Source organism: Hyperolius riggenbachi, chromosome 12 (assembly GCF_040937935.1).
Source record: "Hyperolius riggenbachi isolate aHypRig1 chromosome 12, aHypRig1.pri, whole genome shotgun sequence".
NCBI lineage: Eukaryota > Metazoa > Chordata > Amphibia > Anura > Hyperoliidae > Hyperolius > Hyperolius riggenbachi.
In genome coordinates this window covers 106,240,499-106,267,845 of record NC_090657.1, presented here as the reverse complement: position 1 = coordinate 106,267,845, position 27,347 = coordinate 106,240,499, and the positions used below count along the sequence as shown (strand labels likewise).

The following is a 27,347-nucleotide window of genomic DNA, read 5'->3' as shown; positions in this document are numbered from 1 at the left end:
GGCTTATTAGCTGCTGTTATTCCTGTGCGTGATTGGTGCGTGTTGTTCAGTGTGTGTTAGAGATGGGAAGTTCGGATCTTTTCAATGATCCGGATGATTCGAATCGGATCATTGAAGAGATCCGGATCTTTGATCCGAATCTCGGATCATTTTACTACCGGAAGCATTCGGGGGTGAAATGAACAGCAGGACAGGTCTGTGGACAGGAGAAGGGGAGGGAGTGGACACACAGAGAAGGGGAGAAGATGGACAGAGGGCAGGGAGTGGACAGAGATGGGAGGAGGGACGAGCAGAGAGCAGAAATGTTTGCACGTAATACCCACATGCTGAAGTCATATGCTTTACATATATTTCACCTATATGTTCATCTGTACACTTTGAAAGAAAAGGTCGCACAGTGAAAGAAAGCATTCTCAGAAGATAAGTGCAGCTGTGCTGAGTGCAGGAGGATTATATTGCCTTTCAATCACACTGTCTGCAAAGTTACTGAGCTGTGCTGAGCCAAAAGCTTCCAATGTGATCACTGTGCAGCACTACAGAACAGACAGCCTATAATGGGCAGCACATTGCAGCCAGTATGTGTGCTCTACACATATCTGGCAGTGGCACCCATGTCCCCTCTCTCTCATCTACCTGTCCCTGCAAGGCTGCCTCCCATCCAACAGAGCGATCCCTGCTTCCAGGACCCCGCTGCCCGCTGAGAGGGGGCGTGTCGCTCCTGGCCCCGCCCCTTTTGCGATCCGAATCGTTCATTTTGATGATTCGGATGATCGACTCATAAAATAGATTCGGATCAAAGATCCGAATCGTTCATGATCCGGACAACACTAGTGTGTGTGTGTTGCCGGGTGATGCGGAAGTGTTAGGCGAGGTGCGCGGTTGTCCGGGCGGTGGAAGCACGAGGAGGAGGGCGAGGACACTTTTACCGGAGTGTACGAGAGAGGTATGGCGGCCTACAGCTGCTGTGCGCGGAGAGCGGACTGGTGTAGCGCGAACTTGGGGTGGGCGAGGGCTCTATGGATTCTTTAGTGTTTTTGAGGTGAAGGGTCAGGGCACTCTGGCTTTGTGGAGACAGTGCAACATCGGGAGATTATGTCATCACATCTAAGTGCCGTACTTTTCGGTGTGTGCGGAAAGATCTGATATACTTTTAGTTGAAGTGTTTTATGGGGTGGTAGAAATACAGAAGCAAGGGATCCTTGGGTAGTAGAGCTGGGGGACCCAGCATACTCTGGTGTGGTAGAGGTGAGGGACCCCTAGCTTACTCTGGGATGGTAGAGGTAAGGGACCCCCACCATGGGGTGGTAGAGGTGAGAGACTGGAAGGTGAAGGGACCTCCAGCAGATACTTTATTTTAGTTGAAGTGTTTTATGGGGTGGTAGTAGGAAAAAAAAAAGTTTTATGGGGTGGTAGAAATACAGACGTAAGGGATCCTTTGGTGGTAGAGGTGAGGGACCCCCTAGCATACTCTGGGGTGGTAGAGGTGAGGGACCCCCTAGCATACTCTGGGGTGGTAGAGGTGAGGGACCCCCTAGCATACTCTGGGGTGGTAGAGGTGAGGGACCCCCTAGCATACTCTGGGGTGGTAGAGGTGAGGGACCCCCTAGCATACTCTGGGGTGGTAGAGGTGAGGGACCCCCTAGCATACTCTGGGGTGGTAGAGGTGAGGGACCCCCTAGCATACTCTGGGGTGGTAGAGGTGAGGGACCCCCTAGCATACTCTGGGGTGGTAGAGGTGAGGGACCCCCTAGCATACTCTGGGGTGGTAGAGGTGAGGGACCCCCCTAGCATACTCTGAGGTGGTAGAGGTGAGGGACCCCCCTAGCATACTCTGAGGTGGTAGAGGTGAGGGACCCCCTAGCATACTCTGGTGTGTTAGAGGTGAGGGACCCCCTAGCATTCTCTGGTGTGTTAGAGGTGAGGGACCCCCTAGCATTCTCTGGGATTGGTAGAGGTGAGGGATCCCCTAGCATACTCTGGGGTGGTAGAGGTGAGGGACCCCCTAGCATACTCTGGTGTGGTAGAGCTGAGGGACCCCCCCAGCCTACTCTGGGGTGGCGGAGGTGAGGGACCCCCCCAGCCTACTTTGGGGTGGCGGAGGTGAGGGACCCCCCCCAGCATACTCTGGGGTGGCGAAGGTGAGGGACCCCCCCAGCATACTCTGGGGTGGCGGAGGTGAGGGACCCCCTAGCAAACTGGTAGTAGGAAAAAAAAGTGTTTTATGGGGTGGTAGAAATATAGAAACAAGGGATCCTTTGGTGGTAGAGGTAAGGGACCCCCTAGCATACTCTGGTGTGTTAGAGGTAAGGGACCCCCTAGCATACTCTGGGGTGGTAGAGGTAAGGGACCCCCTAGCATACTCTGGGGTGGTAGAGGTAAGGGACCCCCTAGCATACTCTGGGGTGGTAGAGGTAAGGGACCCCCAAGCATACTCTGGGGTGGTAGAGGTAAGGGACCCCCTAGCATACTCTGGTGTGTTAGAGGTAAGGGACCCCCTAGCATACTCTGGGGTGGTAGAGGGGAGGGACCCCCTAGCATACTCTGGGGTGGTAGAGGTAAGGGACCCCCAAGCATACTCTGGGGTGGTAGAGGTAAGGGACCCCCTAGCATACTCTGGTGTGTTAGAGGTAAGGGACCTCTAGCGTACTCTGGGGTGGTAGAGGTGAGGGACCCCCTAGCATACTCTGGGGTGGTAGATGTGAGGGACCCCCTACCATACTCTGGGGTGGTAGATGTGAGGGACCCCCTAGCATACTCTGGGGTGGTAGAGGTGAGGGACCCCCTAGCATACTCTGGGGTGGTAGAGGTGAGGGCCCCCCTAGCATACTCTGGGGTGGTAGAGGTGAGGCATCCCCTAGCATACTCTGGTGTGTTAGAGGTGAGGGACCCCCTAGCATTCTCTGGGATTGGTAGAGGTGAGGGATCCCCTAGCATACTCTGGCGTGGTAGAGGTGAGGGACCCCCTAGCATACTCTGGGGTGGTAGAGGTAAGGGACCCCCTAGCATACTCTGGGGTGGTAGAGGTAAGGGACCCCCTAGCATACTCTGGGGTGGTAGAGGTAAGGGACCCCCTAGCATACTCTGGGGTGGTAGAGGTAAGGGACCCCCTAGCATACTCTGGGGTGGTAGAGATAAGGGACCCCCAAGCATACTCTGGGGTGGTAGAGGTAAGGGACCCCCAAGCATACTCTGGGGTGGTAGAGGTAAGGGACCCCCCCCCAGCATACTCTGGTGTGTTAGAGGTAAGGGACCTCTAGCGTACTCTGGGGTGGTGGAGGTAAGTGACCCCCCCCCCAGCATACTCTGGTGTGTTAGAGGTAAGGGACCTCTAGCGTACTCTGGGGTGGTGGAGGTGAGGGACCCCCCCAGCATACTCTGGGGTGGTAGAGGTGAAGTACCCCCTTCCCCAGCATTCTCTGGGGTGGTAGAGGTGAGGGACCTCCCCAGCATACTCTGGGGTGGTAGAGGTGAGGGACCTCCCCAGCATACTCTGGGGTGGTAGAGGTGAGGGACCTCCCCAGCATTCTCTGGGGTGGTAGAGGTGAGGGACCTCCCCAGCATACTCTGGGGTGGTAGAGGTGAGGTACCCCCCCCCCAGCATACTCTGGGGTGGTAGAGGTGAGGTACCCCCTTCCCCAGCATACTCTGGGGTGGTAGAGGTGAGGGACCTCCCCAGCATACTCTGGGGTGGTAGAGGTGAGGTACCCCCCCCCCCAGCATACTCTGGGGTGGTAGAGGTGAGGGACCCCCAGGATATTCTGGGATGGTAGAGGTGAGGGACCCCCCCCCCAGCATACTCTGGGTTAGTAGACACGAGGGATCCCCCCCCCCCCCAGCATACTCTGGGGTGGTAGAGGTGATAGACCCACCCCAGCATGCTCTGGGGACTCACTGTGTTTACTTGCTTGAGACAATTTGAATCCTGGTCAAAGGCTCAACCCCTAACCAGTATGCTCTCCCAGCCTACTCTGGGGTGGTAGAGTTGAGGGACAGCTCAGTGTTTTCTGGGGTGGTAAAGGTGAGGGACCCAATGTATTCTGGGGTGGCAGAGGTTGGGAATATGGTTTATATGCCAATCCAATCAAGCTTTATTGGCAGGACCAAATACATTTAGCATTGCCAAAGCAATGTGTTCCCGTGTGATGGGGCTGAGCTGTTCAATGTAGTCTGAGATAATGGAATCCTCTTTACTCTGGGTTGAGGGATCCAGTGTTGTCTGGAGTTTGGATGAGGGTTCCAGAGGTGTATTTTATAACCTCTGAACTGGTGGGATGAGTTATTTGGTATGCACTGGAAAATGTGGGATGTAGATTTCATTGTGTATGGGGGTAGTTGCATTCAGATATTCTTTCATTCACACTCAAAGGTGTTTGTTGTCATGTGGAATTTGCTCTTGTTTATCATGTGGCTACATTACTGATATTTAGGTTGCTTAGTCTATGAAATATCAGAGGTGTGGTTGTAGGTATTGAAGTCTGTCCTGATTTACACACGCCCCAAAGCACTATCCACGCACATTCAAATACAGCACAGGTACCTGACAGTACGAGAATGCTGTGAGTGGGTGTTGGTATACTGGTTGAGTTGTTTTTAGAAATATATAGGGTGTGCGGGTTGAGAGATCTGCATGGCTGGGCTGAATGCCAAGCTGTCTTGTGAATGTTCCCGAGATGAATAATCTAATATTAGAAGATTAGAGTTCACCAAAGCATATGCTTACTTGTAGGCCACATACTGAAAGAGAAGGGGGTTTCCAGATTCTTGGGACAGTAATTTTAGTTCATTTAAACTTCCTGCAGGCTTTATTATGGTTACCAACATTCAGAGACTGCATCTTTATATAAGCAGGGTTAAACTACCTTTGTCCATGAATGACTAACACGCTTATCTGAATTTATGTGGCAAATGTAGGCAGAGATGGGAAGATTAACTCAAGCAATAGCAAAAAAAGGCTGTTTTGCCTGTGTTATTGTAGTTACATGTGATGTAATTGCATAACTCCTGCTGATGCAATATCACTGCAAACCAACCCTGCTAATGTCTTCAGTCATGTGTTTTTTTTTCTTTGTCATTTTATAATCGCTTTTAACACTGTTTATTTATTTTTATTTTTTAGGTAAAAACACATTCTAGAGTACACGGAAGTGTGAGTGTTGGGGGTCCCTTCTTCCCTGGGGCTCCCAGACATGCTGTCTTTGAAGAAGTATCTGACGGAGGGTCTTATCCAGTTCACCATTTTACTGAGCCTAATGGGTGTGCGTGTGGACTTGGATTCCTATCTGCCCTCACATCTTCCCCCCTTGCACGAGATCATCCTGGGGCCTACCTCAGCATATACACAAACTCAATTCCACAGCCTTCGTGGCACCTCTGAAGGTTATGGAGTTCATCCCAAGAGTGTAGACCTGGACCAGTTCTTCACCTCCCGCAGACTGCTAAGCCGTGTACGTGCACTGGACAGGCTGCAGGTGCCCAGCACAGAGCTAGATGCATGGCTAGTCCACAGGGATACAGATGGTTCAGTGTCCAGTGCTCAGACTGGTTCTAGCCGATCCACTGACAGTCCACAGAACCTCTCATCTTCAGAGAGCAACCTCAGGGATAGCATTGAGAGTGAACAAGGCCATGGAGGAGAAGAAGTAGGAGCAACTGCTCAATCTGAAAACTCAGAACTTGGAAAAGAGGTAAGAAATTATTTTGCAATGTACAGTAGTATACCGTTGGGCTACATAGTGATGTAGTGGATAGCACTCTTGCCGTACCGTGCTCAGTCCCCATTTCAAGTTCCAGCCATGGCATCACCTGCACAAAGATTGTATGTTTTCATGTTTGTGTGGGTTTCATCCAGGCACTTCAATTTCCTCCCACATCCCAAAAACTTACAGATAAGTTGACTTCCCCCTAAAAATTTGCCCTAGTCTGATGGATTTATGACCATGGTAGAGATTAGATTGTGAGCCCCTCTGAGGGAAAGTGAATAAGACAAAATACTCTGAAAAGTGCTGTAGAAGATGTCGGTACTGTATAAATAATACTGTTATAAAGATGCAAGTGGCGTAGTCTGTCGGCTTGACTTGTGCAAGGATTTGTTTACACAGGATGTTGAGAGGCAGCTCTGGAAAGTGCTGTTCTGGAAAGAGGAGTCAAGGGGGCTGTTTTCCTGTAGTTCCTGATATGTGAGCAGTCTGCTATGCAGACAGAAACAGGGTCACCTTACCTTACTAAGTCTTCCTAGAAGCTGGTACACATAGTAATACTTTAGAGAACACAGCCAGGATATGCTAGGCAAATGATTCAGATACACGCTTTAGCGCACATATAGTTTTACAATCCCTGTAAAAAGGTCCTAGACATGATCACAAGCTTAGGTCTAACCTGTCATCTAGCACCAGCACAGTTTTGAAGATTGTGTGGCTGGTTTTCTGTGCAGTGTGTAAAATTCTGCCTTTTGTCCATTACTGATATAGTATAATCTCGTTATAGTAAACTCTGAAATAGTCCAGGTCACAGCAAAGCACCATTATAAGCAGGGGCGCCCACACTTTTTCGGCTACTTGTTCGAGCTACTTTAAAAATTGCCATGTCCACGAGATCTACCAACCCTTCTCACCCACACAGTGTAACGAACCCCATCCCAGCATACATAGGCACTCACCCATTCACAGAATTATTCTTCCCCCCCCCCCCCCCTCCAAGCCTAGCATATAGCTGCAGAATCCCTCTATCCCACAGTGTCATGGACCCCCCGCTCCCTATCCCAGCACAGACAGTCACATAGTCCCTTCAAACAAAGCAAATAGCTTCAGAATCCTTCTGAAGCTATTTGGCCATATTGCTGAGCACTTGTCACTAGTGTCAGCGAACGTGAGGAGCCAATGCCCGCAATGCATGTCAGTGCGGCTTCCCCCTGTAGCAAGAGGCGCTCCCCCCGGCTGGCTGCGCAGTGCACGCACTCAGTGAGCGGCGAGCAGTACCATGATGTGCTACTGACCTGTTTTGTCTTCCCCATCAGCCTCTATAGACTTCCTGCTCCCGCCCCCAGTTGTCACAGCCTGGATGGGAGGAGACAGTCTCCTCATTTGCTGCTCTCCCCTTCAGCCTTGCCTCACCTTCAGCCACGCCTCTCCCCTCTCCTCCGAGTCCCTGATGCTGCACAATCTGATAGCCGCAAATTTACAGCGGCGGCTGCAGGGAGGAGAATTTGACAGGATGGGGCCACGTGGCGGCAATCTACTCAGCAGGCAATTTCTGACACTGTATAGTAAACTTCTGATATAGTAAACCACTGTGCCTGGTCTCTTGGAGTTTACTGTAAAGGGAATCTTCTGTACCAGTTTTTTTTTTTTTTTTCCTCCCTATCCTTTTTTTTTTTTTTTTTTTTTTTTTTTAAATCGGTGGAATAAACTATATTTTGCAACTTTTGTGGACCAGAGGGGCGCAGTCACCGACGTGTTCTGCAGTGATATTCAGTAAATACTTGCTCCAGTCCGTTACCCAGTGTGCTTATCTTAAGGTGCTCATTCATCTTGCAATGTATGGACAGATCGACCAAGAATCTGAGGGAGATCTGTTGGCTGTCTATACACCGCAGCCCGATTGCTGATTGATTTCAGCATGAAATCTTTCAGGAATTGCCCTCCCGGTGCTGCCTATTCTAGCCGTTTCCCAAATGTTAATGTCCCCTGTTCCAGGTAGGGCCTGGAGGTGCTCGGGGGATATAGCAGAAGAGACCGGTAATCACAGCATGTGAACAGATGAGATTTACAATGCATGGGCACCGGGTGGGGACATTTTACATTTGGGGACAGCGGGCGGGAGTCAGTTGCATTCGTTGGTCGTCGCTATAGCGTAATCAGTTACCGGTTAGCACCCATCGGAGTAAGATTGAGCAAACCGGACAATTGATGCATTTGACCGATTTCAGCCCGGAAATAAGTTGAATGTACAGGATCTTCTCAAAAAATTAGCATATTGTGATAAAGTTCATTATTTTTTGTAATGTACTGATAAACATTAAACTTTTTATATATTTTAGATTCAAATACACACAACTGAAGTAGTTCAAGCCTTTTATTGTTTTAATATTGATGATTTTGGCATACAGCTCATGAAAACCTAAAATTCCTATCTCAAAAAATTAACATATTTCATCCGACCAATTAAAAAAAAAAGTGTTTTTAAAACAAAAAAAAAACAAACTTCAAATAATTATGTTCAGTTATGCTCTCAAAACTTGGTCGGGAATCCTTTTGCAGAAATGACTGCTTCAATGCGGCGTGGCATGGAGGCAATCAGCCTGTTGCACTGCTCAGGTGTTATGGAGGCCCAGGATGCTTCGATAGCGGCCTTAAGCTCATCCAGAGTGTTGGGTCTTGCATCTCAACTTTCTCTTCACAATATCCCACAGATTCTCTATGGGGTTCAGGTCAGGAGAGTTGGCAGGCCAGTTGAGCACAGTAATACCATGGTCAGTAAACCATTTACCAGTGCTTTTGGCACTGTGAGCAGGTGCCAGGTCGTGCTGAAAAATGAAATTTTCATCTCCACAAAGCTTTTCAGCAGATGGAAGCATGAAGTGCTCCACAATCTCCAGATAGCTAGCTGCATTGACCCTGCCCTTGATAAAACACAGTGGACCAACACCAGCAGCTGACATGGCACCCCAGACCATCACTGACTGTGGGTACTTGACACTGGACTTCAGGCATTTTGGCATTTCCCTCTCCCCAGTCTTCCTCCAGACTCTGGCACCTTGATTTCCGAATGACATGTAAAAGTTGCTTTCATCCGCAAAAAGTACTTTGGACCACTGAGCAACAGTCCAATGCTGCTTCTCTGTAGCCCAGGTCAGGCGCTTCTGCCACTGTTTCTGGTTCAAAAGTGGGTTCATGCATCCATCTGCTGAAAAGCTTTATGGAGATGATTTCATTTTTCAGCACGACCTGGCACCTGCTCAGTGCCAAAACCACTGGTAAATGGTTTACTGACCATGGTATTACTGTGCTCAATTGGCCTGCCAACTCTCCTGACCTGAACCCCATAGAGAATCTGTGGGATATTGTGGAGAGAAAGTTGAGATGCAAGACCCAACACTCTGGATGAGCTTAAGGCCGCTATCGAAGCATCCTGGGCCTCCATAACACCTGAGCAGTGCAACAGGCTTATTGCCTCCATGCCACGCCGCATTGAAGCAGTCATTTCTGCAAAAGGATTCCCGACCAAGTATTGAGTGCATAACTGAACATAATTATTTAAAGGTTGACTTTTTTTTGTTTTAAAAACACTTTACTTTTATTGGTCAGATGAAATATGCTAATTTTTTGAGATAGGAAATTTGGGTTTTCATGAGCTGTATGCCAAAATCATCAATATTAAAACAATAAAAGGCTTGAACTACTTCAGTTGTGTGTGTGTGTGTGTATTTGAATCTAAAATATATGAAAGTCCAATGTTTATCAGTACATTACAGATAATAATGAACTTTATCACAATATGCTAATTTTTTGAGAAGATCCTGTATGGCTCAAGCAACCTGGAAAATCGTCAATCGGGCATTCTTGTTAAATTATTGTTGGATAGTCCATTGGTCTGCAATAACAGTAGATTTATGACCAACTTTACACAAGTCTAGATTACACAGTACTAGAAGTGAATTGGCCTATGAGCAGAATCCAAGCAATACAGAAACAAATCTATTTTTCTTTTCTATTAACTATTCTTTGTTTTCCGCTGCTCTGAATAGCCTTTATACAAAATGAGGTTAATCTGTCTTTGTTCAATTTTGCGGTGCTTTCCCTCCATGTGTTTGTCCTCTGCTAACCTCTTGGTCCCGTGTACATGTTATATCCCTGCATTTTCAGCAGCATGGTCGAGTCATGTCACTTTTTGATCTGTATATATAGTTTATTGCAGTTGGTAGAGGTGCCATAACTTGGCAGTCTTGTAATGGACATAATGGAGAAGGGGCTGGCAGCTGTTATTTGTTTATCACTGGCAGTGTGACCAGGGGTGACAGGTGCTTGGGCCACACTTGCACAATATAGATCCCCTTCAGGCTTGTACAGTAGGCAGAAAGGGCACTCGTATAACCTGTTTACATGTGAGCTGGCTGCACAGATGTCTCATAACAGGAGAGGGGGCAAGTCATATGATGTGCAGGCTGAAAACACCCACTTATGCTTGTGTATGTGTTGTGCAAATGTCTAATGAAGTCTTCACTGTAGGGAGTGCTGCAGAGGAGAGTACTCTATGTTCTAGTGCAATATTCTGGGCTTCTGGGGAAACTGATCAATAGTTTAGACTTCCAAGTAGAAATTTGATTAGCTTAATTTGTGGTATTTTGCTCCTGAACATTTATCTTTGTTGTGAGTCTCTACTCCACTGTGGACACAAAAGGGGGGGAGGTCCAATAGTGCATTAACCCCAACCCACCCCCTTTGTGTCTCTTGCATTAGTTACTGGCGCCACCCAGTCAAGGGAGTTGCTCCAAACGCAAAAACACCTATCATAAAGGGCTATAGTAGTTCAACACTCAGTGCAATTTGTTACCCCTTGTTCTACTCCGCTGTGGCCTGCCTTTGTACTAACTCCAACTGTGATAGGGAATTCCACACTGCACTGGTACACCTATAGCTGATTACTGTTTAAAGGGGCACTATGGCGACAAATTGTAAAATTTAAAATATGTGCAAACATACCAATAAGAAGTAAAACATTTTTTCCCAGAGTAAAACGAGCCATATATTACTTTTCTCCTATGTTGCTGTCACTTACACTAGGTAGTAGAAATCTGACAGAAGCGACAGGTTTTGGACTAGTTCACCTCTTCATGGGGGATTCTCAGGGATTTATTTATTTTCAAAAGCACTTAGTGAATGGCATTTGCTCTGCCCAACTGCCAAACTATGTAGCGAGCAGGGAAAGCTGGCCAGCATCATTGTTTAAATCCATTTTATGGAATATCTTTATTCTCTATAATAAAACCCCGCTGTCCCTGTGTAGCTTGGTCCGTGCTTTTTGCTACTGCGCATGTGTGCAGCACAGACTCAGCCTCACAGATACAGGAGGACGGGGCCAGGGAGCAGTGTACGGCGGTTGCTCGCAGGGCCATGAGCCCCTAACCGTACAGGGTGCATTCAGACATCAGGGGGCGGAATCCTCAGCTGATTTCCCCTGAGCATCTGCACAAACCAAACAATATACAGCATAAGGCCCCCTGCACACTGCGATTTCAGATTTTCCTTAATGCTATCAAAACGAGAAGAAAAACAGAGGAAAAAAAGCAGCATGCAATACCGATTAAAAATTGGATGTAAAATCGCGTCAACATTGCAAATCTGAATCGCATGTAGTTTGCAAGTGGCCTAAAGAATGGCAGTTGCTCAATCAGGATCATTTGAGGATGATGATCATATGATATAACCATCATATGAGGAGCTCACAAGGCTGGGCAAATACACAGAGCAAAATTTAGAGACCTCCAGCTCAAAACTCACAGATAGCCAGTGGCTAAAACAACATCCCACAATAAACAAGCTTGTTGGTACCACATATCCAACAGGTATGTGGCTTAAAGAAAACCTGAACTGAAAATTAAGTCAAAATAAGCATACACAAGTCATACTTACCTTCCATGTAGTCTACTCCTCAGTGTCTTTCTCCTATCCCACGTCCTGTTTGTTCACTGAGATCAAGGGAATTTTCCGTCCTCCATTTTGAACATGGCCATTACCCATAACCGCTTTCTGGTTAGCACACTGTTAAACTGTAACATCGCCCCCTTGAGCCATAGGGAAAAATGGACATTACCTGGTACATCAGTTTTTCTCTCAGCTATAACTGACAGCAACTGCTATTTAACTGACAGCAACTGCTATTTAACTGACAGCAGCTGCTATTTAACTGACAGCAACTGCTATTTAACTGACAGCAACTGATATATTTCAGATCTGACAAAATATTGTTAGAACTGGAAAAGATTATTGTCAGAAGAAAATGGTGAGCTTCTGAGAGGAACTGATGGCAACGTAACTATGTAATGGTTATTTGAAGTTACCTCGTGTTTATTTTAAATATTTTTACTCAGTACAGGTTCTCTTTAAAGAGAAACCGTAACCAAGAATTGAACTTCATCCCAATCAGTAGCTGATACCCCCTTTTACATGAGAAATCTCTTCCTTTTCACAAATGGATCATCAGGGGCGCTGTATGACTGATATTGTGGTGCACAACCCCTCCCACAAAAACTCTTGAGGACCATGGTAATCCTGGCAGTTTTCTGTCTGAACATTGTTGCATTGTGGGAAATAGCGGGTTTACAGCTGTTTCCAACTGCCAAAAAACCAAGCAGCAGCTACATCACCTGCCAGCAGTAAAAATGTCACCATGTGATAAATGTCAGAATGTAAATCAGGGATTTAAAAGGTTTTTACAATGGCAAACACTGACTAAATCATTTATACATAATTATTGTAAAAAATGAAGCATTATATTACATTATTTTCACTGGAGTTCCTCTTTAAAGAGACTCTGAAGCGAGAATAAATCTAGTAGTTAGCATGTGTGCCCCTGCTAAAACGCCGCTATCCCACGACTAAACGGGGGTCCCTTCACCCCCAACCCACCCCCGCAAAACTTGGTCGTCAAATTGGTCGTAAATTTTCTGTTTCTGGAGGCCAGGCTAACGACTGCAGCCCTGCCTCTCAGCAAGTCTATCAGCGGCGCATCGCCGCCTCTCCCCCGCCCCTTTCGGTAGGAGGGAAGATTGGGAGAGGCGGAGATACGCACTGACAGATGCACGTGGGGCAGGGCTGCGGCGGTTAGCCCTGCCCCAATGCAGAAGCGCTCCCCGGCTGTACGGAGGGGATTTGGGGGTGTAGGGACCCCCGTTAAGCCGCGGGATAGCGGCGTTTTAGCAGGGGGCACACATGCCCCTGCTATCTATGAGGTCTGAAGCGAGATTTATTCTCGCTTCAGACTCTCTTTAAGCATCTCTGCCGGTGTCAAGGCCCAGTCTTCTAGAGGGTTGCTACTTGCTGGGGAAGCCGCTCCCACTCTACTGGCAGCAAGTGATGTAGCTGGCTGTGTGCTTTCAATATATTTATTGCATAAAGCATGGATATGCAGTGGACAGAACTCAGTAAGTGTGCATTAATAAGCAATGTACAGTCATATACTATTAAAATGGGAGGCTGAATGGAGCTTAGCTGGAGGAACTCCAGTGAAAATGTAATAAAAGTGCTTAATTTTTACAATAATTATGTATAAATGATTTAGTCAGTGTTTGCATATTGTAAAATCTTTCTTCTACCTGATTACATTTAGACATTTATCACATGTGACATTTTTACTGCTGGCAAGTGATGTCGCTGGAAGGAGATGCTAAACAGCTACTGTTTCCCACAAATCACCAAAGCTCCCACAGTGTGATGTCAGTACCTCAGTGTGAGACGCTGACATCATTTGTGGGAGGGGTTTCACAACAAATCCATGCAGAGCCCCCTGATTATCCGTTTGAGAAAAGGAAGAGATTTTTCATGGGAAAGGGGGATATCTGCTACTGATTGGGATAAAGTTCAATTCTTGGTTACGGTTTCTCTTTAAGGACCACGGGCTTAAACCTCCTTAAAGACGAGGCCATTTTTTTTTTACAAAATAGGCCGCTGCATCTTTAAGGCCTCGCTGCAGGGGCCGCACAACTCTGCACACAAGTGATTCCCCCTTAAACCGCCTCACCCCCTTTATGCCCACCAACAGAGATTTCTGTTGGTGGGCTCTGATGGCTCCCAAGATGTTTGTGTATATTTTTTGTTTTGTTACTCTATTTCCTACCTGCCCCCCCCCCCCCCCCCTGCACCAGCCAATCACAAGCCAAGCAGCCTATGACAGCAGATCGCTTCTGACACTCTCAGGGTGACAGCCATCTTGCACAGCTGTCCCCAGTACAGCGCTGCCCTGGACCGCAGCACTGCACACTGTTAATAGATGGAGATTGCCGCTGGGAGACTGCGCACGATCTCCTGAACACGTGTTCCCTGCTACACTCCGCGCGTGTAGCTGGGCCGCACATGGGCAGTATGTCTGGAGGGCTTTCCGGGGCAATTTGCGGAGAATCCAGGTGGCGACTGAGGATGGCAAAGGAGAGATCAGGCCGGAGGGTATCAGCCCCAGGTATGTATACACATTTTTTTTTTTTTTCTCTTTGGCCCCATCTCAGGTTTACTTTAAACCAGCTGCCAGCTACAAGCTCTACTGCCTCTGGTTTTAATGGGCTTTTTTTTTTTTCCTGGATCAGTAGAATCCAGGGCTGTGGAGTCGGTACAAAAATCATCAGACTTTTCAGTTTATGAAACCAACTTCAACTCAGATTCCTGGTACCCAAAATTTCTCCGACTCCTTTACTCTAACTCCGACTCCACAGCCCTGGTAGGATCATCTTTTACTATATATCGTTCTGAAATATAATCGTGAAAATAAGAGAACGGTCCATGCTGCAGGGCTGTGGAGTCATTCAAGGAGTTGGAACAATTTTTGGGTACCCGAGGTTGGGGGAAAAAATGCTCCAACTCCTAATAAATTGAAACTGTAATTAAAAGAAAAAATATAACTGATAAATAGAAATGTTATCATAAATAACATGTATACAGTAATAGCAGTGCTTAGTCCACAAAATTGAAAGAGGGGGAAAAAAAAGTTATTTGCAGGGCTGTGGAGTTGGAGTCTGGGCCAAATTGGGTATTTGAAGTAAGAGTTGGTGGTTTCAGAAAGTTGTCGGATGATTTTTGTACCGACTCCACAGCCCTGGTTATTTTTGCTGCACCATGACCATATTTTTAAAGTCAGATATACATATCTGATGTGTACACAGGAATCTTTTATATAGAACATGGCCTTTTCTCTATTAGATATAGAAGAGGTAGAGGCCTTTTTCTGCAAGGTGGCAGGGCTACACACTGGAACCCGGCTGATATGCGGCTCCGGTGAATCTTATTATACAGACAACGTGCTGGGGCACAATGACGGGCTGGGATGGCTGACTGGGTAGTGTGTCAGCTTCCTGTCCTGGAGCTTTTTTGTTTACAAAAGTAGATGACATCTTAATGTAGCTTTAAATTTCCTAAGCTTTGGCAGAAATTAAATGCCTATTATGTTACATACTTTGAACTAACAAGACTGTTATATGGAGTCGTCAGAGGGATCAAACTGAGGAGTTGGCGTTGGAGATTTTTTTTGTACCGACTCCACAGCCCTGCTATGCTGTAGAGTCTGTTACATTTCCGGGAGCTCATGCCCATGTCTGTGACCTTCATGTCTGAGACTGCAGTGTAGAATGTTGCCCTGGTCAGCAGCTGTATGTGGTTGGCACAAGAAAATTACATCTTGTAGGACTGTAAACGTGACTGAGTATTTACATCAGGGTGCGTCTGACTGGATGGCCAAGGCAGTGACCTGTCATAAGATTCCAAGCTAGAAATGTATTAAGTTTTTCTTCTTTCATTTTAATATGCAACCTTTTTGATGGTAAAACACCTCCATGTGGTATCCTGGTAAAAAAATGGGAATCTATGTATTCAGTGTACGTTTGGTCTTAATCTCTGCAATATAGCCTCATATAGCTATCATTCTAGAAATAATAAAAAAAAAAAAATTGCTGTTAATTTTAATGGTGTCCCCTGCCCCCCCCCCCCCCCCCCCATGTTTTGTTTCTCCCTTCCCAGGAAATTGATCCGATAGACATTTTATGGCTTCAGGATATTGACCTTGGAGCTGGACGTGAAGATTTTGAGAACCGCCAACAACACAAAGACAATGAGGATGTGTGGGAATCCTTTGGTGATAACTCAGGAAGTGAATCGGTGGAAAGCGGGATTCAAGTGGATGGGAAACAGGAGAAAATGTACCACAGGAGGTGAGGAACCCTGCAGGGCTGAGCTGTCACAACTCAGTGTTTTCTACTACAATACTTATGGGCACTGTCTCTTATTAGGGTCAGACAGAAATGTCACTGGCAGAGTGCCTGAGTCTCCTGGATGACACCTTCCCGTTTGTGGGTCCTTCAGAGGTAATTTGCTGCCCCTTTGGCTCTTGCTGTACTTTCATGTGATCAGTCCAGTCTGACCGCTACTCTTTGCAGTTTCCAGCTCCTGCCTCAACAAATGTCTTGAATGCTGAGCCAAACCAGGCAGGATTAGACCAGACAGATGGTCTGCTCTCCCCCTTTCTGCCTGATATGGGGACAACACTAGACCTGGAGGAGCAATGGCAGGACCTAATGTCTCTTATGGACATGCAGGTAATCATCAGTTTCAATCTAATATTCTTTCAAAACTTGTGTGCCTTTTGGCAGTTAGCTTGTAGCATAGATCTCTGCATCCTGAAATGTAGTTTTACCCTCCTGTATAGCCCCTAAAACGGTAAACCATGTAATTCCTTTATCAGTTTTTTTGGGGGGTGGGGAAGACAATCCCTACAGGGTAACTGTATGGCGTTTAACCTGTTCTGCTCCACGTTCTCCCTAGCACCTGAAGTCAGACTAGGAGAATTCGGGTTGCCACAGGCCATATCTTATCTAGTCCTACTCTGTCAGGCCCTGCTGACCAAAGTGTTGGATGAAATGTGCCTGTACTACACCAATCCACCCCCCCCCCCTCCTGGTTGAAAAAGCACTGGGGAGGAGTGATTTCAGTGATGCTTTCCGGATTAAATGCAGATGAATCCTACTTAGTGCACCTGAGCAGGTGCGGGGGGGGGGGGGGGGGGGGGGGGGGGGGGCGGGGCGGCGCGGCGTGTGGGTCAAACTTACCAAACAGCCATCCTCTTTAACCCATCCCAAAAGCTGCGGTCACGTGACTACAAGCACTTCCTACTTCCGAGTTGAAGGAGGAATTGTTTGTTGTCACGTGACACAGCTTGGGGTGCAGTGTGGGACGGGCTAAACAAGACGGGTGCTGGTTAAGTTTAACCCCGCCCGCCCGGGTACACGAATTAGGAGGATGAAATCCAATGAAACTCGGTGCTAAATAAGATTGGAAACCAGGGACGTCGCTAGGGCCTTTGATCCAGGGCACCGGCCTGGAACCTGTTGCCATGGTGCCCTGGATCTATTGAGTGGCAGAGTGGGCAGTTAAAAACTCACCTGTCTTCAGATCGCCGCAGGCACAGCTTTCATGTGCTTCCGACTTCCTCCCCGTGACGTCCGTCGTCTTGGTTACATCGCTCCCTGTGATGACATCACGGGGCGCTGCTACCAATGTGAGGGACGCTGCAGGGAGGAAGTTGGAAGCACATTGAAGCTGTGCCTGCTGCGATCTGCAGACCGGTGAGTTTTTAATTACCCCCTCCCCCGTTTCTCCGCTCAGTGCCCCCTCCTACAGTAAGGGCTGGTTCAGACGGCCGTTTGGAGGCGTCGCGTTCGTTGGCGTTGCGTTCGTGATGCGTTCAGGCTTTCAGCAGCGTTCGCATTGCGTTCGGATGCGGTCGCGTTTTTTCTTCCCCTAGAGGGACATTACCTGTCGCGGTTAACCGCCCCTGGAAGCAACATGTAGCTTCCAGGGGCTCCTTGAACGCCAGTGAAAATCGGGACCCGAACGCCGCGTTTGTGCAAACGCGCGTAAAAGCTTGGTACAAACGCTCCCATTCACTTGAATGGGAGCGTTTAACGCCAAGCCCCGAACGCTGGCAGCAAACGCTCTGCAAACGTCCGTCTGAACCAGCCCTAAGGGAAGCTACCTATCTAATCTATGCTGGGGGAAGCTACCTATCTAACCTATACTGGAGGAACTTACGTATATAATCTATACTGGGGAAGCTGCCTATCTAACCTATGCTGGGGGAACCTACCTATCAAGATAGGTAGGTTCCCCCAGCATAGGTTAGATAGGTAGGTTCCCCCAGCATAGGTTAGATAGGTAGGTTCCCCCAGCATAGGTTAGATAGGTAGGTTCCCCCAGCATAGGTTAGATAGGTAGGTTCCCCCAGCATAGGTTAGATATGTAGCTTCCCCAGTATAGATTATACACGTAGGTTCCTCCAGTATAGGTAGGTTCCCCCAGTATAGGTAGGTTCCCCCAGCATAGGTTAATCTATGCTGGGGGAACCTACCTATCTATCCAACCTACGCTGGGGGAACCTGCCTATCCAACCTACGCTGGGGGAACCTGCCTATCCAACCTACGCTGGGGCAAGCTGCCTATCCAACCTACGCTGGGGCAAGCTGCCTATCCAACCTACGCTGGGGCAAGCTGCCTATCCAACCTACGCTGGGGCAAGCTGCCTATCTACAGCCAAGCAAAGCCCCAGCCCAGCAAAGCAGAGCCCTCAGCAAAGCACCTCCCCCCCCCCCCCCCCAGCAAAGCCTCCTGGTCCCAGCCTAGCAAAGCCTCCTGGTCCCAGCCTAGCAAAGCCTCCTGGTCCCAGCCTAGCAAAGCCTCCTGGTCCCAGCCTAGCAAAGCCTCCTGGTCCCAGCCTAGCAAAGCCTCCTGGTCCCAGCCTAGCAAAGCCTCCTGGTCCCAGCCTAGCAAAGCCTCCTGGTCCCAGCCTAGCAAAGCCTCCTGGTCCCAGCCTAGCAAAGCCTCCTGGTCCCAGCCTAGCAAAGCCTCCTGGTCCCAGCCTAGCAAAGCCTCCTGGTCCCAGCCTAGCAAAGCCTCCTGGTCCCAGCCTAGCAAAGCCTCCTGGTCCCAGCCTAGCAAAGCCTCCTGGTCCCAGCCTAGCAAAGCCTCCTGGTCCCAGCCTAGCAAAGCCTCCTGGTCCCAGCCTAGCAAAGCCTCCTGGTCCCAGCCTAGCAAAGCCTCCTGGTCCCAGCCTAGCAAAGCCTCCTGGTCCCAGCCTAGCAAAGCCTCCTGGTCCCAGCAAAGCCTAGTAAAGCCCCCCAAAATGCCCCCAGCAAGTCACCTAGCAAAGCCAGGCTCGCACAGCATCTCCACCAGCCGAGTACAGCGCACAGGCCAGCCAGCCAGCCGAAGGCAAGACAGAAGCCAGGTGAGGGGCTTATATATGTGAAATACTGCCTATTGAATATATTTAAGTTACGCCACTGCTATGTTCAAGTACATTGGCCTCACCTATGACCACGCCCACTTTACACAGCATGGCCATGCCCATTTTTCGCCGCACACTCGGTCCCTCTTGGTTCCCAGGGGTGCCCCGAACCTAGAAAAGCCCCTGTTGGAAACAATTAAATCTATTATGCAGATTTATTTATACAACTATCTCTAGTGAGTGAGTAAGCCAGCTGATAGAGTGCTTAAAACTTCTAAAGCACCTTATCTGAAAGACAAAAATGAAATGGAGAAGGGATACATGACAACTGTTTCTGTTGAAAGCCCAATTATGTGACCAATGCTCCAATCTATGCAAAAAACCTACAACATAGTCATGGTTTAATCCCGTACCATATAATTTATGTTCCTGAACTTGATTGTCTGTTTTATAGGTCATGGACAACAGTTCCTCCGAGGATCCCTTATATCTGAGCATGGACCCATCACTGCAGCAAAATGAAGGCATTGATCAACCAACTATTCAAGGCTGTTCCCAAAATCTGTCTCTCTACAATCCCACTATGCAGCAGTTTCCTATCCCTGAATCCCCACTACCTCAGCTCTCCTCTCATAACTCCACTGACTTGAATTCCACATTTGGGTTTACAAATTTGTCTGGGATCCTGTTCCCCTCACAGCTTAATAGTACAGCCAACATGTCACAAAGTAATATTGTGCAAGACCCGCTTGCTGGAATCCTTGATGAAGCTTTGCTGGATGAAATTAGCTTAATGGAGCTAGCACTAGAAGAAGGAATCAGTCAGATTCAGGCTTCACAGCTTCAAGAAGAGCTAGATTCAGATTCTGGTCTCTCACTGGACTCCCACCACAGTCCAGCATCACCTAGTGGGTCTGAGACTTCATCTACTTCATCATGCTCATCTTCTTCCTCATCTTCATTTTCTGAAGAGGGAGCTGTGGGATACAGTTCTGATTCTGAGATGATGGATCCTGAGGTGTCAGAAGAGGCCATTGGCTACCAGCCAGAATATAGCAAGCTCTGCCGAATGAGCTCCCAGGATCCTAGTCACTTTCAGCGCTTGCTCTTTTTTGAACACGTTGGGCACAATCACACTTATAACATGATGCCAGAAGAGCCAGAGGAGGAGGAACCACAGCCAGCGGTCATGAGGAGCAGCAGGAGACAATCAAGCTTTGTAGATAGGCAAGCAGGCAGAGATGAACAGAGGGCAAGAGCGATGAAGATTCCATTTAGTAATGAGAAGATTATTAACCTACCAGTGGAGGAATTTAATGAGCTCCTGACAAAGTACCAACTTACTGAGGCACAGCTTTGCTTAGTGCGTGATATTCGTAGGCGAGGAAAGAACAAAATGGCAGCTCAAAACTGCCGCAAGAGAAAATTGGACACCATTCTAAACCTTGAGCAAGAGGTAAAGCGCTTAAATCGGGAACGTAGCTCTCAAATGAGAGAAAAAAGTGAAAACTTGCGATCACTCCAGAAAATGAAACAGGAAGTTGAAAATCTCTATCAGGAAGTGTTTAGTCAGCTTAGAGACCAAGAAGGTCGGCCATACTCCCCTCAGAGATATGCTTTGCACTACACCAGCAATGGCAATATAGTACTCATGCCACGCAACACAGAGCAACAGCAAAGCCGACGACCAGAGAGGAAGGACCGGAGGAAGTGATGTATATGTTACTTGAACTCAGGAAAAATACAGGACAGGGGGTGTGGGCTGTGCTTTCATTCAGGCCTCTGTATCAAACCTTTCACACAAGACTGACCCCATTGAGTGAGGTATATGTCTACACATGCTGAAGGCCAGGGACTTTGTCCTGTCTGTGTCTGGGCCCCGTCTGTCCAGGAACGAGGAGGAGGCGGCCAGCTGGGCCTGTGGGCAAAGGGCGTGCCCAAGAATCATACACTTAAGAAGATAAAGGGAGGGTGAAAACCATTTTCTTTTTAAATCTTGATCCTATGGTGTCTAAAATTGTAGGCAAGTATGTCATGAAATGAGTTAGTCCGCATGAAAGCCCACCCTGCCTGTGTGCCATCCCAGAGTAGCTTTGGGGCATGGTGATGTAGGATGGCTTGCGTAAAGTGATTCGGGATTGGTGGCCTAGCTAGCACATTGGACTACTGAGCCTCACAAAACAGTAATGGCTGCTAGAGATTTCTCTGGAAGTGGTTATGTTGGTTCTTGTTCTATTTGCTGTTCAGAGTTTCGTGGGGCTCAGAGGTTCCAAGCCAAGCTAACTGTTGTCTGCAACCTGGAAAGGTTGGCTTTATTTATAACTGTGCAATCCAGTTTTTCCAAAAGTGGCTTAACCCCTGAATTGCCAGACAGAGCATGACCCAGTCACACGAAGACTATGTGCCAGTGTTAGTAACATCCAGAAGATCCTGTAAAAATGGGCAGGATGGTGTGTGTTCTATGAAATTCCTATGTTGATAGCAGGAATTGTCACGCAAGGGATTAGCAGTAATGGAATCCTTCATTCATTCTATAAAAATTCATGTGATCAGTTAGGTTTAGAGTTTGCCGAGTGTGATAACTATGCACGTTCCAAAATACATCATACTGGAACTTGAACAACTGTGTATGGAAGGCTTCTTTTTTTTATTTAAATAAACTGATTTTGTGATAGTCTCTAAACCTAATACTGCTTTGTTTCAGTTTATATATAATATTTATATTTTGTTTAATTAAAAATGTGGTGGTTACTTAAACAGTAATTCTACATATCCCAGAACTGAGACCTATTGCAGCTGATTCTTCAGCAAGTCTGGGATGGTGGTGGGTCAAACAGGCTGTTCACTAGAAAAGTGCTGTTATGCTTCAAAATAATTACACTTTTTAAGACTGTTAGATTTATAAAAGGTTAGTAAAGAAGATCACCATTCAGATGGCAGTTTAGTAATGATATTTATAAAGTGTCATGCAGTCTGGTCACCAGATCTATGACGATAGATTGAGAAACATTCACCACTATGAAATGCAAAACAGTGGTGGTGTCTGTTCTATGACCACTTTGGGGGGCTGGTTCACACTTGGTGCTGTTTCAGCACTTTGCTGATTACCAGCGATCAGCAAAGCGCTGCTATTAATGTATCCCTATGGATACATTCACACTGCGACATTTGCAATTTTGATGAATCGCAAACGCGCTGCATGCAGCATCTTTGGGGTGATTTGTGCTGTGATTCTATTGAATCACAAGCACAAATTGTGCTGAATCTCGATTTTTCCCTGATGAATTGTGGACTTGAAAATGATTACTGGAACACAGTGGGCAAGTGCCCAATGTGAGTCAGCCCTAAAGTAAAATCTTGTTTGGGGAAGGGGAAATCTGGATACTTTGAGGATGGTACAGATGCTCCCCAGATCATTATCTAGCTCACAGTTCCTCCACAGCACCGTCGTCTTCTGGCTGTGCCTGTGTATGAGCTCATCTATACAGCATAGAATGAAGCACTCATGCTTGTGCAGCTTCTTTCTACTGGGCATGTGTGGGACCGTTCTCAGTCTAGATATGCTCATCAATGGTAGGAGTGTTGCCACGAAAAGCATTTATGAAATGTTTTAGAGGGACCTAGAGCTGGAATTGTGGGCTACAGGAGGATTTGGAACCTCTCTGGACAATACAGAGTTTTCCCACTACTGAGATACGTATACAGTTCTCTGTTTGTTATGCTTCAGGTATGCTGTAGCTGCAATGCAAGTCTGTGCATACTACTGTGTATTCTGCTGAGAAGTAACTGTCATGGTTAAAAAGAACCCGAGGTGTGTTTAACGCATGTTATCTGCATACAGAGGCTTGATCTGCCTATACAGCCCAGCCTCTGTTGCTATCCCAAACCCCACTAAGGTCCCCCTGCACTCCTCATAATACACAGCCGTGCTGTGAGGCTGTTTACATCTGTAGTGTCAGTCTCAGCTGCTCCCCCGCCTCCTGCATAGCTCCGGTCCCTGCCCCGTCCCTTCCCTCCAATCAGCAGGGAGGGAAGGGATGCAGGCGGGGACTGGAGTTCTACAGGAGGTGGAGAGAGCAGCAGACTGACACTATAGAGATAAACACAGCCAGCTCTGACAAGCTGTTTGTCAACAGTGTGGCTGTGATTTATGAAGGAGTGCAGGGGGACCTTAGGGGGTTTTGGGATAGCAACAGAGGCTGGGCTGTATAGGCAGATCCAGCCTCTGTATGCAGATAATAATCTTCAAACCCACCTCAGGTTCTCTTTAAGATCCATTACTTCAGTCCAGTGAAGAGAGTTGTGGATCACTAAATTACAACACTTCTGAGATTCACCATTTCATAATTGCTGTAAAGTACTGATTGCCATGGCACAACATACAACTGCTCTTTATTATATTTGCAATTAAAGTGGTTTTGAAAAGTGGAATACACAGAAGTTGTGATGTTACAACATAATGAGTTCCTTATAAATGCAACCATACCTTTTTCACCATATCAGCTGCAGCATATAATTAGTCAATTTTCAAGCTGCATGAATGTGCATAAATCACCATATTTGCATAAATTATGAACAATTTGCATATCACTGATCATGTCTGTAAAATGGTCCTGAAAAGGAGAACAAAAGAGGGAGAAGACCCACAGAAATCTTTCTGGGCAACAATGTGTAATGTAGCTTACAGGGATATATCACTACCAGCAAGCTGGCAGTGCCTCATTCTATCTGCTTTGACCATATTTTACCTGGATAGTGTACACACATCCAATTTTGATTGGCCAATGTTACCACCTCCATGTAGTATGAGAATTTACATACACAATCTGTTGTTCCTCATACTACTTGAAAGTGGTAGAATTGGCAAATCAAAATTGTATGTATGCATATGCTGGCAGACTTTCTCCAGACATGCCCAAAACGTAGACCCCTGATTAGATGTCTGTCAGAGAGGGATAGATCACTGCCGCACACTGCACTCAGATTTTATGGTGAAATCCATTTAAAAATATCCACCTCCCACACTGCTGTCCCTGGCAGGGCTGGATTTCTGGGCAGGCCTCCAAGGCCGGTTCCTAGGGCGGGGAATTCTTGGGGCGACTGGGAACCACTTATCCACCCCTGTCACCTCTCCTTCATGCAGCCGCCCACATTGCAGCATGTTGTGTGTGTGCGCGCGCGCAGCGGGCGGCTAATGCGGAACGCCAGGGAAGTTAACTTAGCAGTGGATCAGCTGATCAGAGCAGGCAGCAGCAGCATAGGAACAAGTGCTGCACGGAAGTCTCACCACGCCGCTGGTGCAGACATAGGACACACGTCAGAAACCCCAGGGCGCAGGCAGAGAAGGAGACAGACCTCGGTGCACAGCAGAACTCATCAGGAAGGCCACAGAACGTTTGTGTATACACTCCCCCCTCCCTACTTTGAGTCCTGACAGCAAAGCACGGGGGAGGGAGAGTGCTGAAGTCACCCGGACTGCACGTGGGGAGAAAGCTGAAGCAGGACACTGTAATAGAGATCAGGAAGGGTGCCTTCTGCTGCAGATTGACTTCAAACCCGTGTGAGTACCTGGTCCTGAACTCCCACCAGGAAGCAGCATTAGATGGTGACCCCTTTGTTCCCTCCACCCACCATAGAGGCACTACAGCTTCCAGCTTGCTCAGCTATACAGAGCCACTACAGCTCCCAGAATTCCCACTTTAGCCTGCTCCCCTCCATAGAGGCACTACAGCTTCTAGCATGCCCATGTCTATAGAGGCAGTACAGCTCCCAGCATTCCCCATCTCTGTAGAGGCACTATAGCTCCCAGCATGCCCACCTTTATAGAGGCACTACAGCTCCTAGCATGCCCCTCTTCCCTCTGTGTATAGTCATCATTGACACCTTTGCAGAGTATTTGCAGCGGAGTGCCCTCATCTGTCCAGCTGATACACTCCTCTGGGTGCCTCCGGCTTCATCCACACAGATGCCTCATCTCCATGACCCAGTGGCACACGAGTATGTACATGCCGCCAGGTCATGGAGATGAGGCATCCACCAGGATGATGCACACAGACTGAAGGAGGAGCATGCCGATTGGACAGGTGAGTGCACCTTGCTGCGAATACTGTGCAGGGGCTTCGTGGACCGCTATACACATTGGGGGGTTAGGGTCGGCAGCCTGCTCTTGGGCCCTGGGGACACCCCAATACTATAAGGAGGGGAATGCTGGGAGCTGTGGTGCCTCTATGGAGAGGTGGAGCATGCTGGGAACTGAAAACTGAAGAAAGGCAAGTTACGAGCACCAGAGGCGTTGCAAATAACACCACTTTAATTCATCCCACCAAACAAATACATAGCACGCTGGTCTGACAGCTGTTTCACAAAAACTTGCTTCCTTTGCGAAACAGCTGTCAGACCAACCGTGGTATGTATTTGTTTGGTGGGATAAAATAAAGTGTTTTTTGCAACGCATCTGGTGCCCGGAACTTGCCTTTCTTCAGGTTTGAGTGTAATCTTCTAACCGGAGGCACAGTGAGTTGTTCACCAGGACGCTACCATAGGCTGCCAGGTGCATCTAGTGCCAATTTTATTTCTCTTTAAAAGCTGCATGCTGGGAACTGTTGTGCTTCTATGGAGGGGCAAACTGGAAGCTGTGGCGCTTCTGTAGGTGGGGGGTGCACATGCTGGGGGCTGCTTGCCCCTATGGAAACGAGCCCTGGCTAGCCCTTCAATTGTTACCATCCCCTACCCTGGCTGACCTATTTACCCTGAACACCCCTTCAGTTCTGACCGCCCTTCTCTATCCTTTCTTACCTCATTCCAGCCTGACTGATCTCTCCTCACCATGACCACCTCTTCAGTTTTAACTGCCCCTCACCTACCTTACACCAACCCTTCTGTCCCTAATGCCTGGTATGCACGATAAGATTTTCTGGCAGATGTACTGTGAAATCAATTATTTCCAACATGTCCAATCTAATTTCCGATCGATCTTCAATAGAAGTAAAGAAATAATCGATCAGAAATTATATTGGAAATCAATCTGACATGAAATCTGCCAGAAAATCTCATTGTGTCTGCCAGGCGTTAGTTCTGTCCCTCTGCATGCATACACCTCCTCTAGTTGACCTTCCTCAGTTATAACACACACACACACACACACACACACACACACACACACACACACACACACACACACACACACACACACACACACACACACACACACACACACACACACACACACACACACACACACACACACACACACACACACACACACACACACACACACACACACACACACACACACACACACACACACACACACACACACCTACCTACCTTTATGGTCCAATAGGTTTCTTCAGTGTGCAAGCAGGACAGTGGCCAAGCGTATCTGTACTGGGCATGTGCAAATAAGGTTTGCATATGCTCAGTAAAATGAAATGCTTGTGCATGGAGGAAAAAAAGCAATACACAAGTGCCTTAGTTCTACTGAGAATGCGTCAACTTTACTTGTACATGCCCAGTATGGACACACTCACCTACAGCCAAGCTCGAACACTGCAGAAACCCATTTGACCAGAGAAGGACCCAGTGCTGAAATGGTGGGGTGTAATATGATTTCTACAGTAGCTTCAGTTAAAGTTTTGTGTTTGCTGGGGGAAAAAAGTGTGTGTGTGTGTGTGTGTGTGTGTGTGTGTGTGTGTGTGTGTGTGTGTGTGTGTGTGTGTGTGTGTGTGTGTGTGTGTATGATGACAGCGGGCTTTGGGTGCCAAAAAGTAGAAATCCGGCCCTGGTCCCTGGGGCTCTATACAGAGTATTAGCGCAGGGAAGTAGTCCGATACTGACCTCTCCTGCTGCTGCCATGTCCCGGGCCATATACACTGCATAGGAGCCCCTGGGGAAGATGGCATTAGCAGGGGGACGTGTCGCAGGCTTTACGTCTCATAGACACTGCTGCATCGACTGTATCGGCAGCAACATTTTGCCCAATTGGTAACAAGTCAATTTCTGCTAGTAACCAAAATTCCACTTGGGCAGCATGTTGGAGCGACAATCTTTGGCAAATTTTTCAGTGATCAAATCTGCCAATTAATGTCTGTATGGGCAATTTAATTCGGAGTAGGTGAGGCATTTCTCAGACTCCAGAAAGTTTGGGATGATTTTATTTCTGGATTAAACCCACCCTTCTTCCCAAAACTTCCAGAATGTAGGTGCTTAATAATAATGAAGTTTCTCTTTGCTAACAGATCACCACTGCTTTGTTCTCCTATTCATAGCAGTAGTCTGCTTGTATGGTGTAGATGGGTTTCCGGTGACCTGCTGGAATGACTCTAAATAGGTTATCAATCACTCCATTGGCTTGACTGGAGAAGGGAATTGGC

General features: G+C 47.5%; 1 protein-coding gene across 1 annotated transcript; it reads left to right on the top strand.

The window, feature by feature from the left end:
- The first annotated feature begins 798 nt into the window (after window positions 1–798).
- Window positions 799–21,663, top strand: NFE2L1 (NFE2 like bZIP transcription factor 1). Its single transcript, XM_068264371.1, is given in 7 exon segments — window positions 799–943; window positions 5,117–5,684; window positions 15,717–15,879; window positions 15,882–15,907; window positions 15,986–16,060; window positions 16,133–16,291; window positions 19,430–21,663. Coding segments are annotated over 6 exon segments (2,181 nt in total). The 5' UTR covers window positions 799–943; window positions 5,117–5,186; the 3' UTR covers window positions 20,690–21,663.
- Window positions 21,664–27,347: the final 5,684 nt, after the last annotated feature.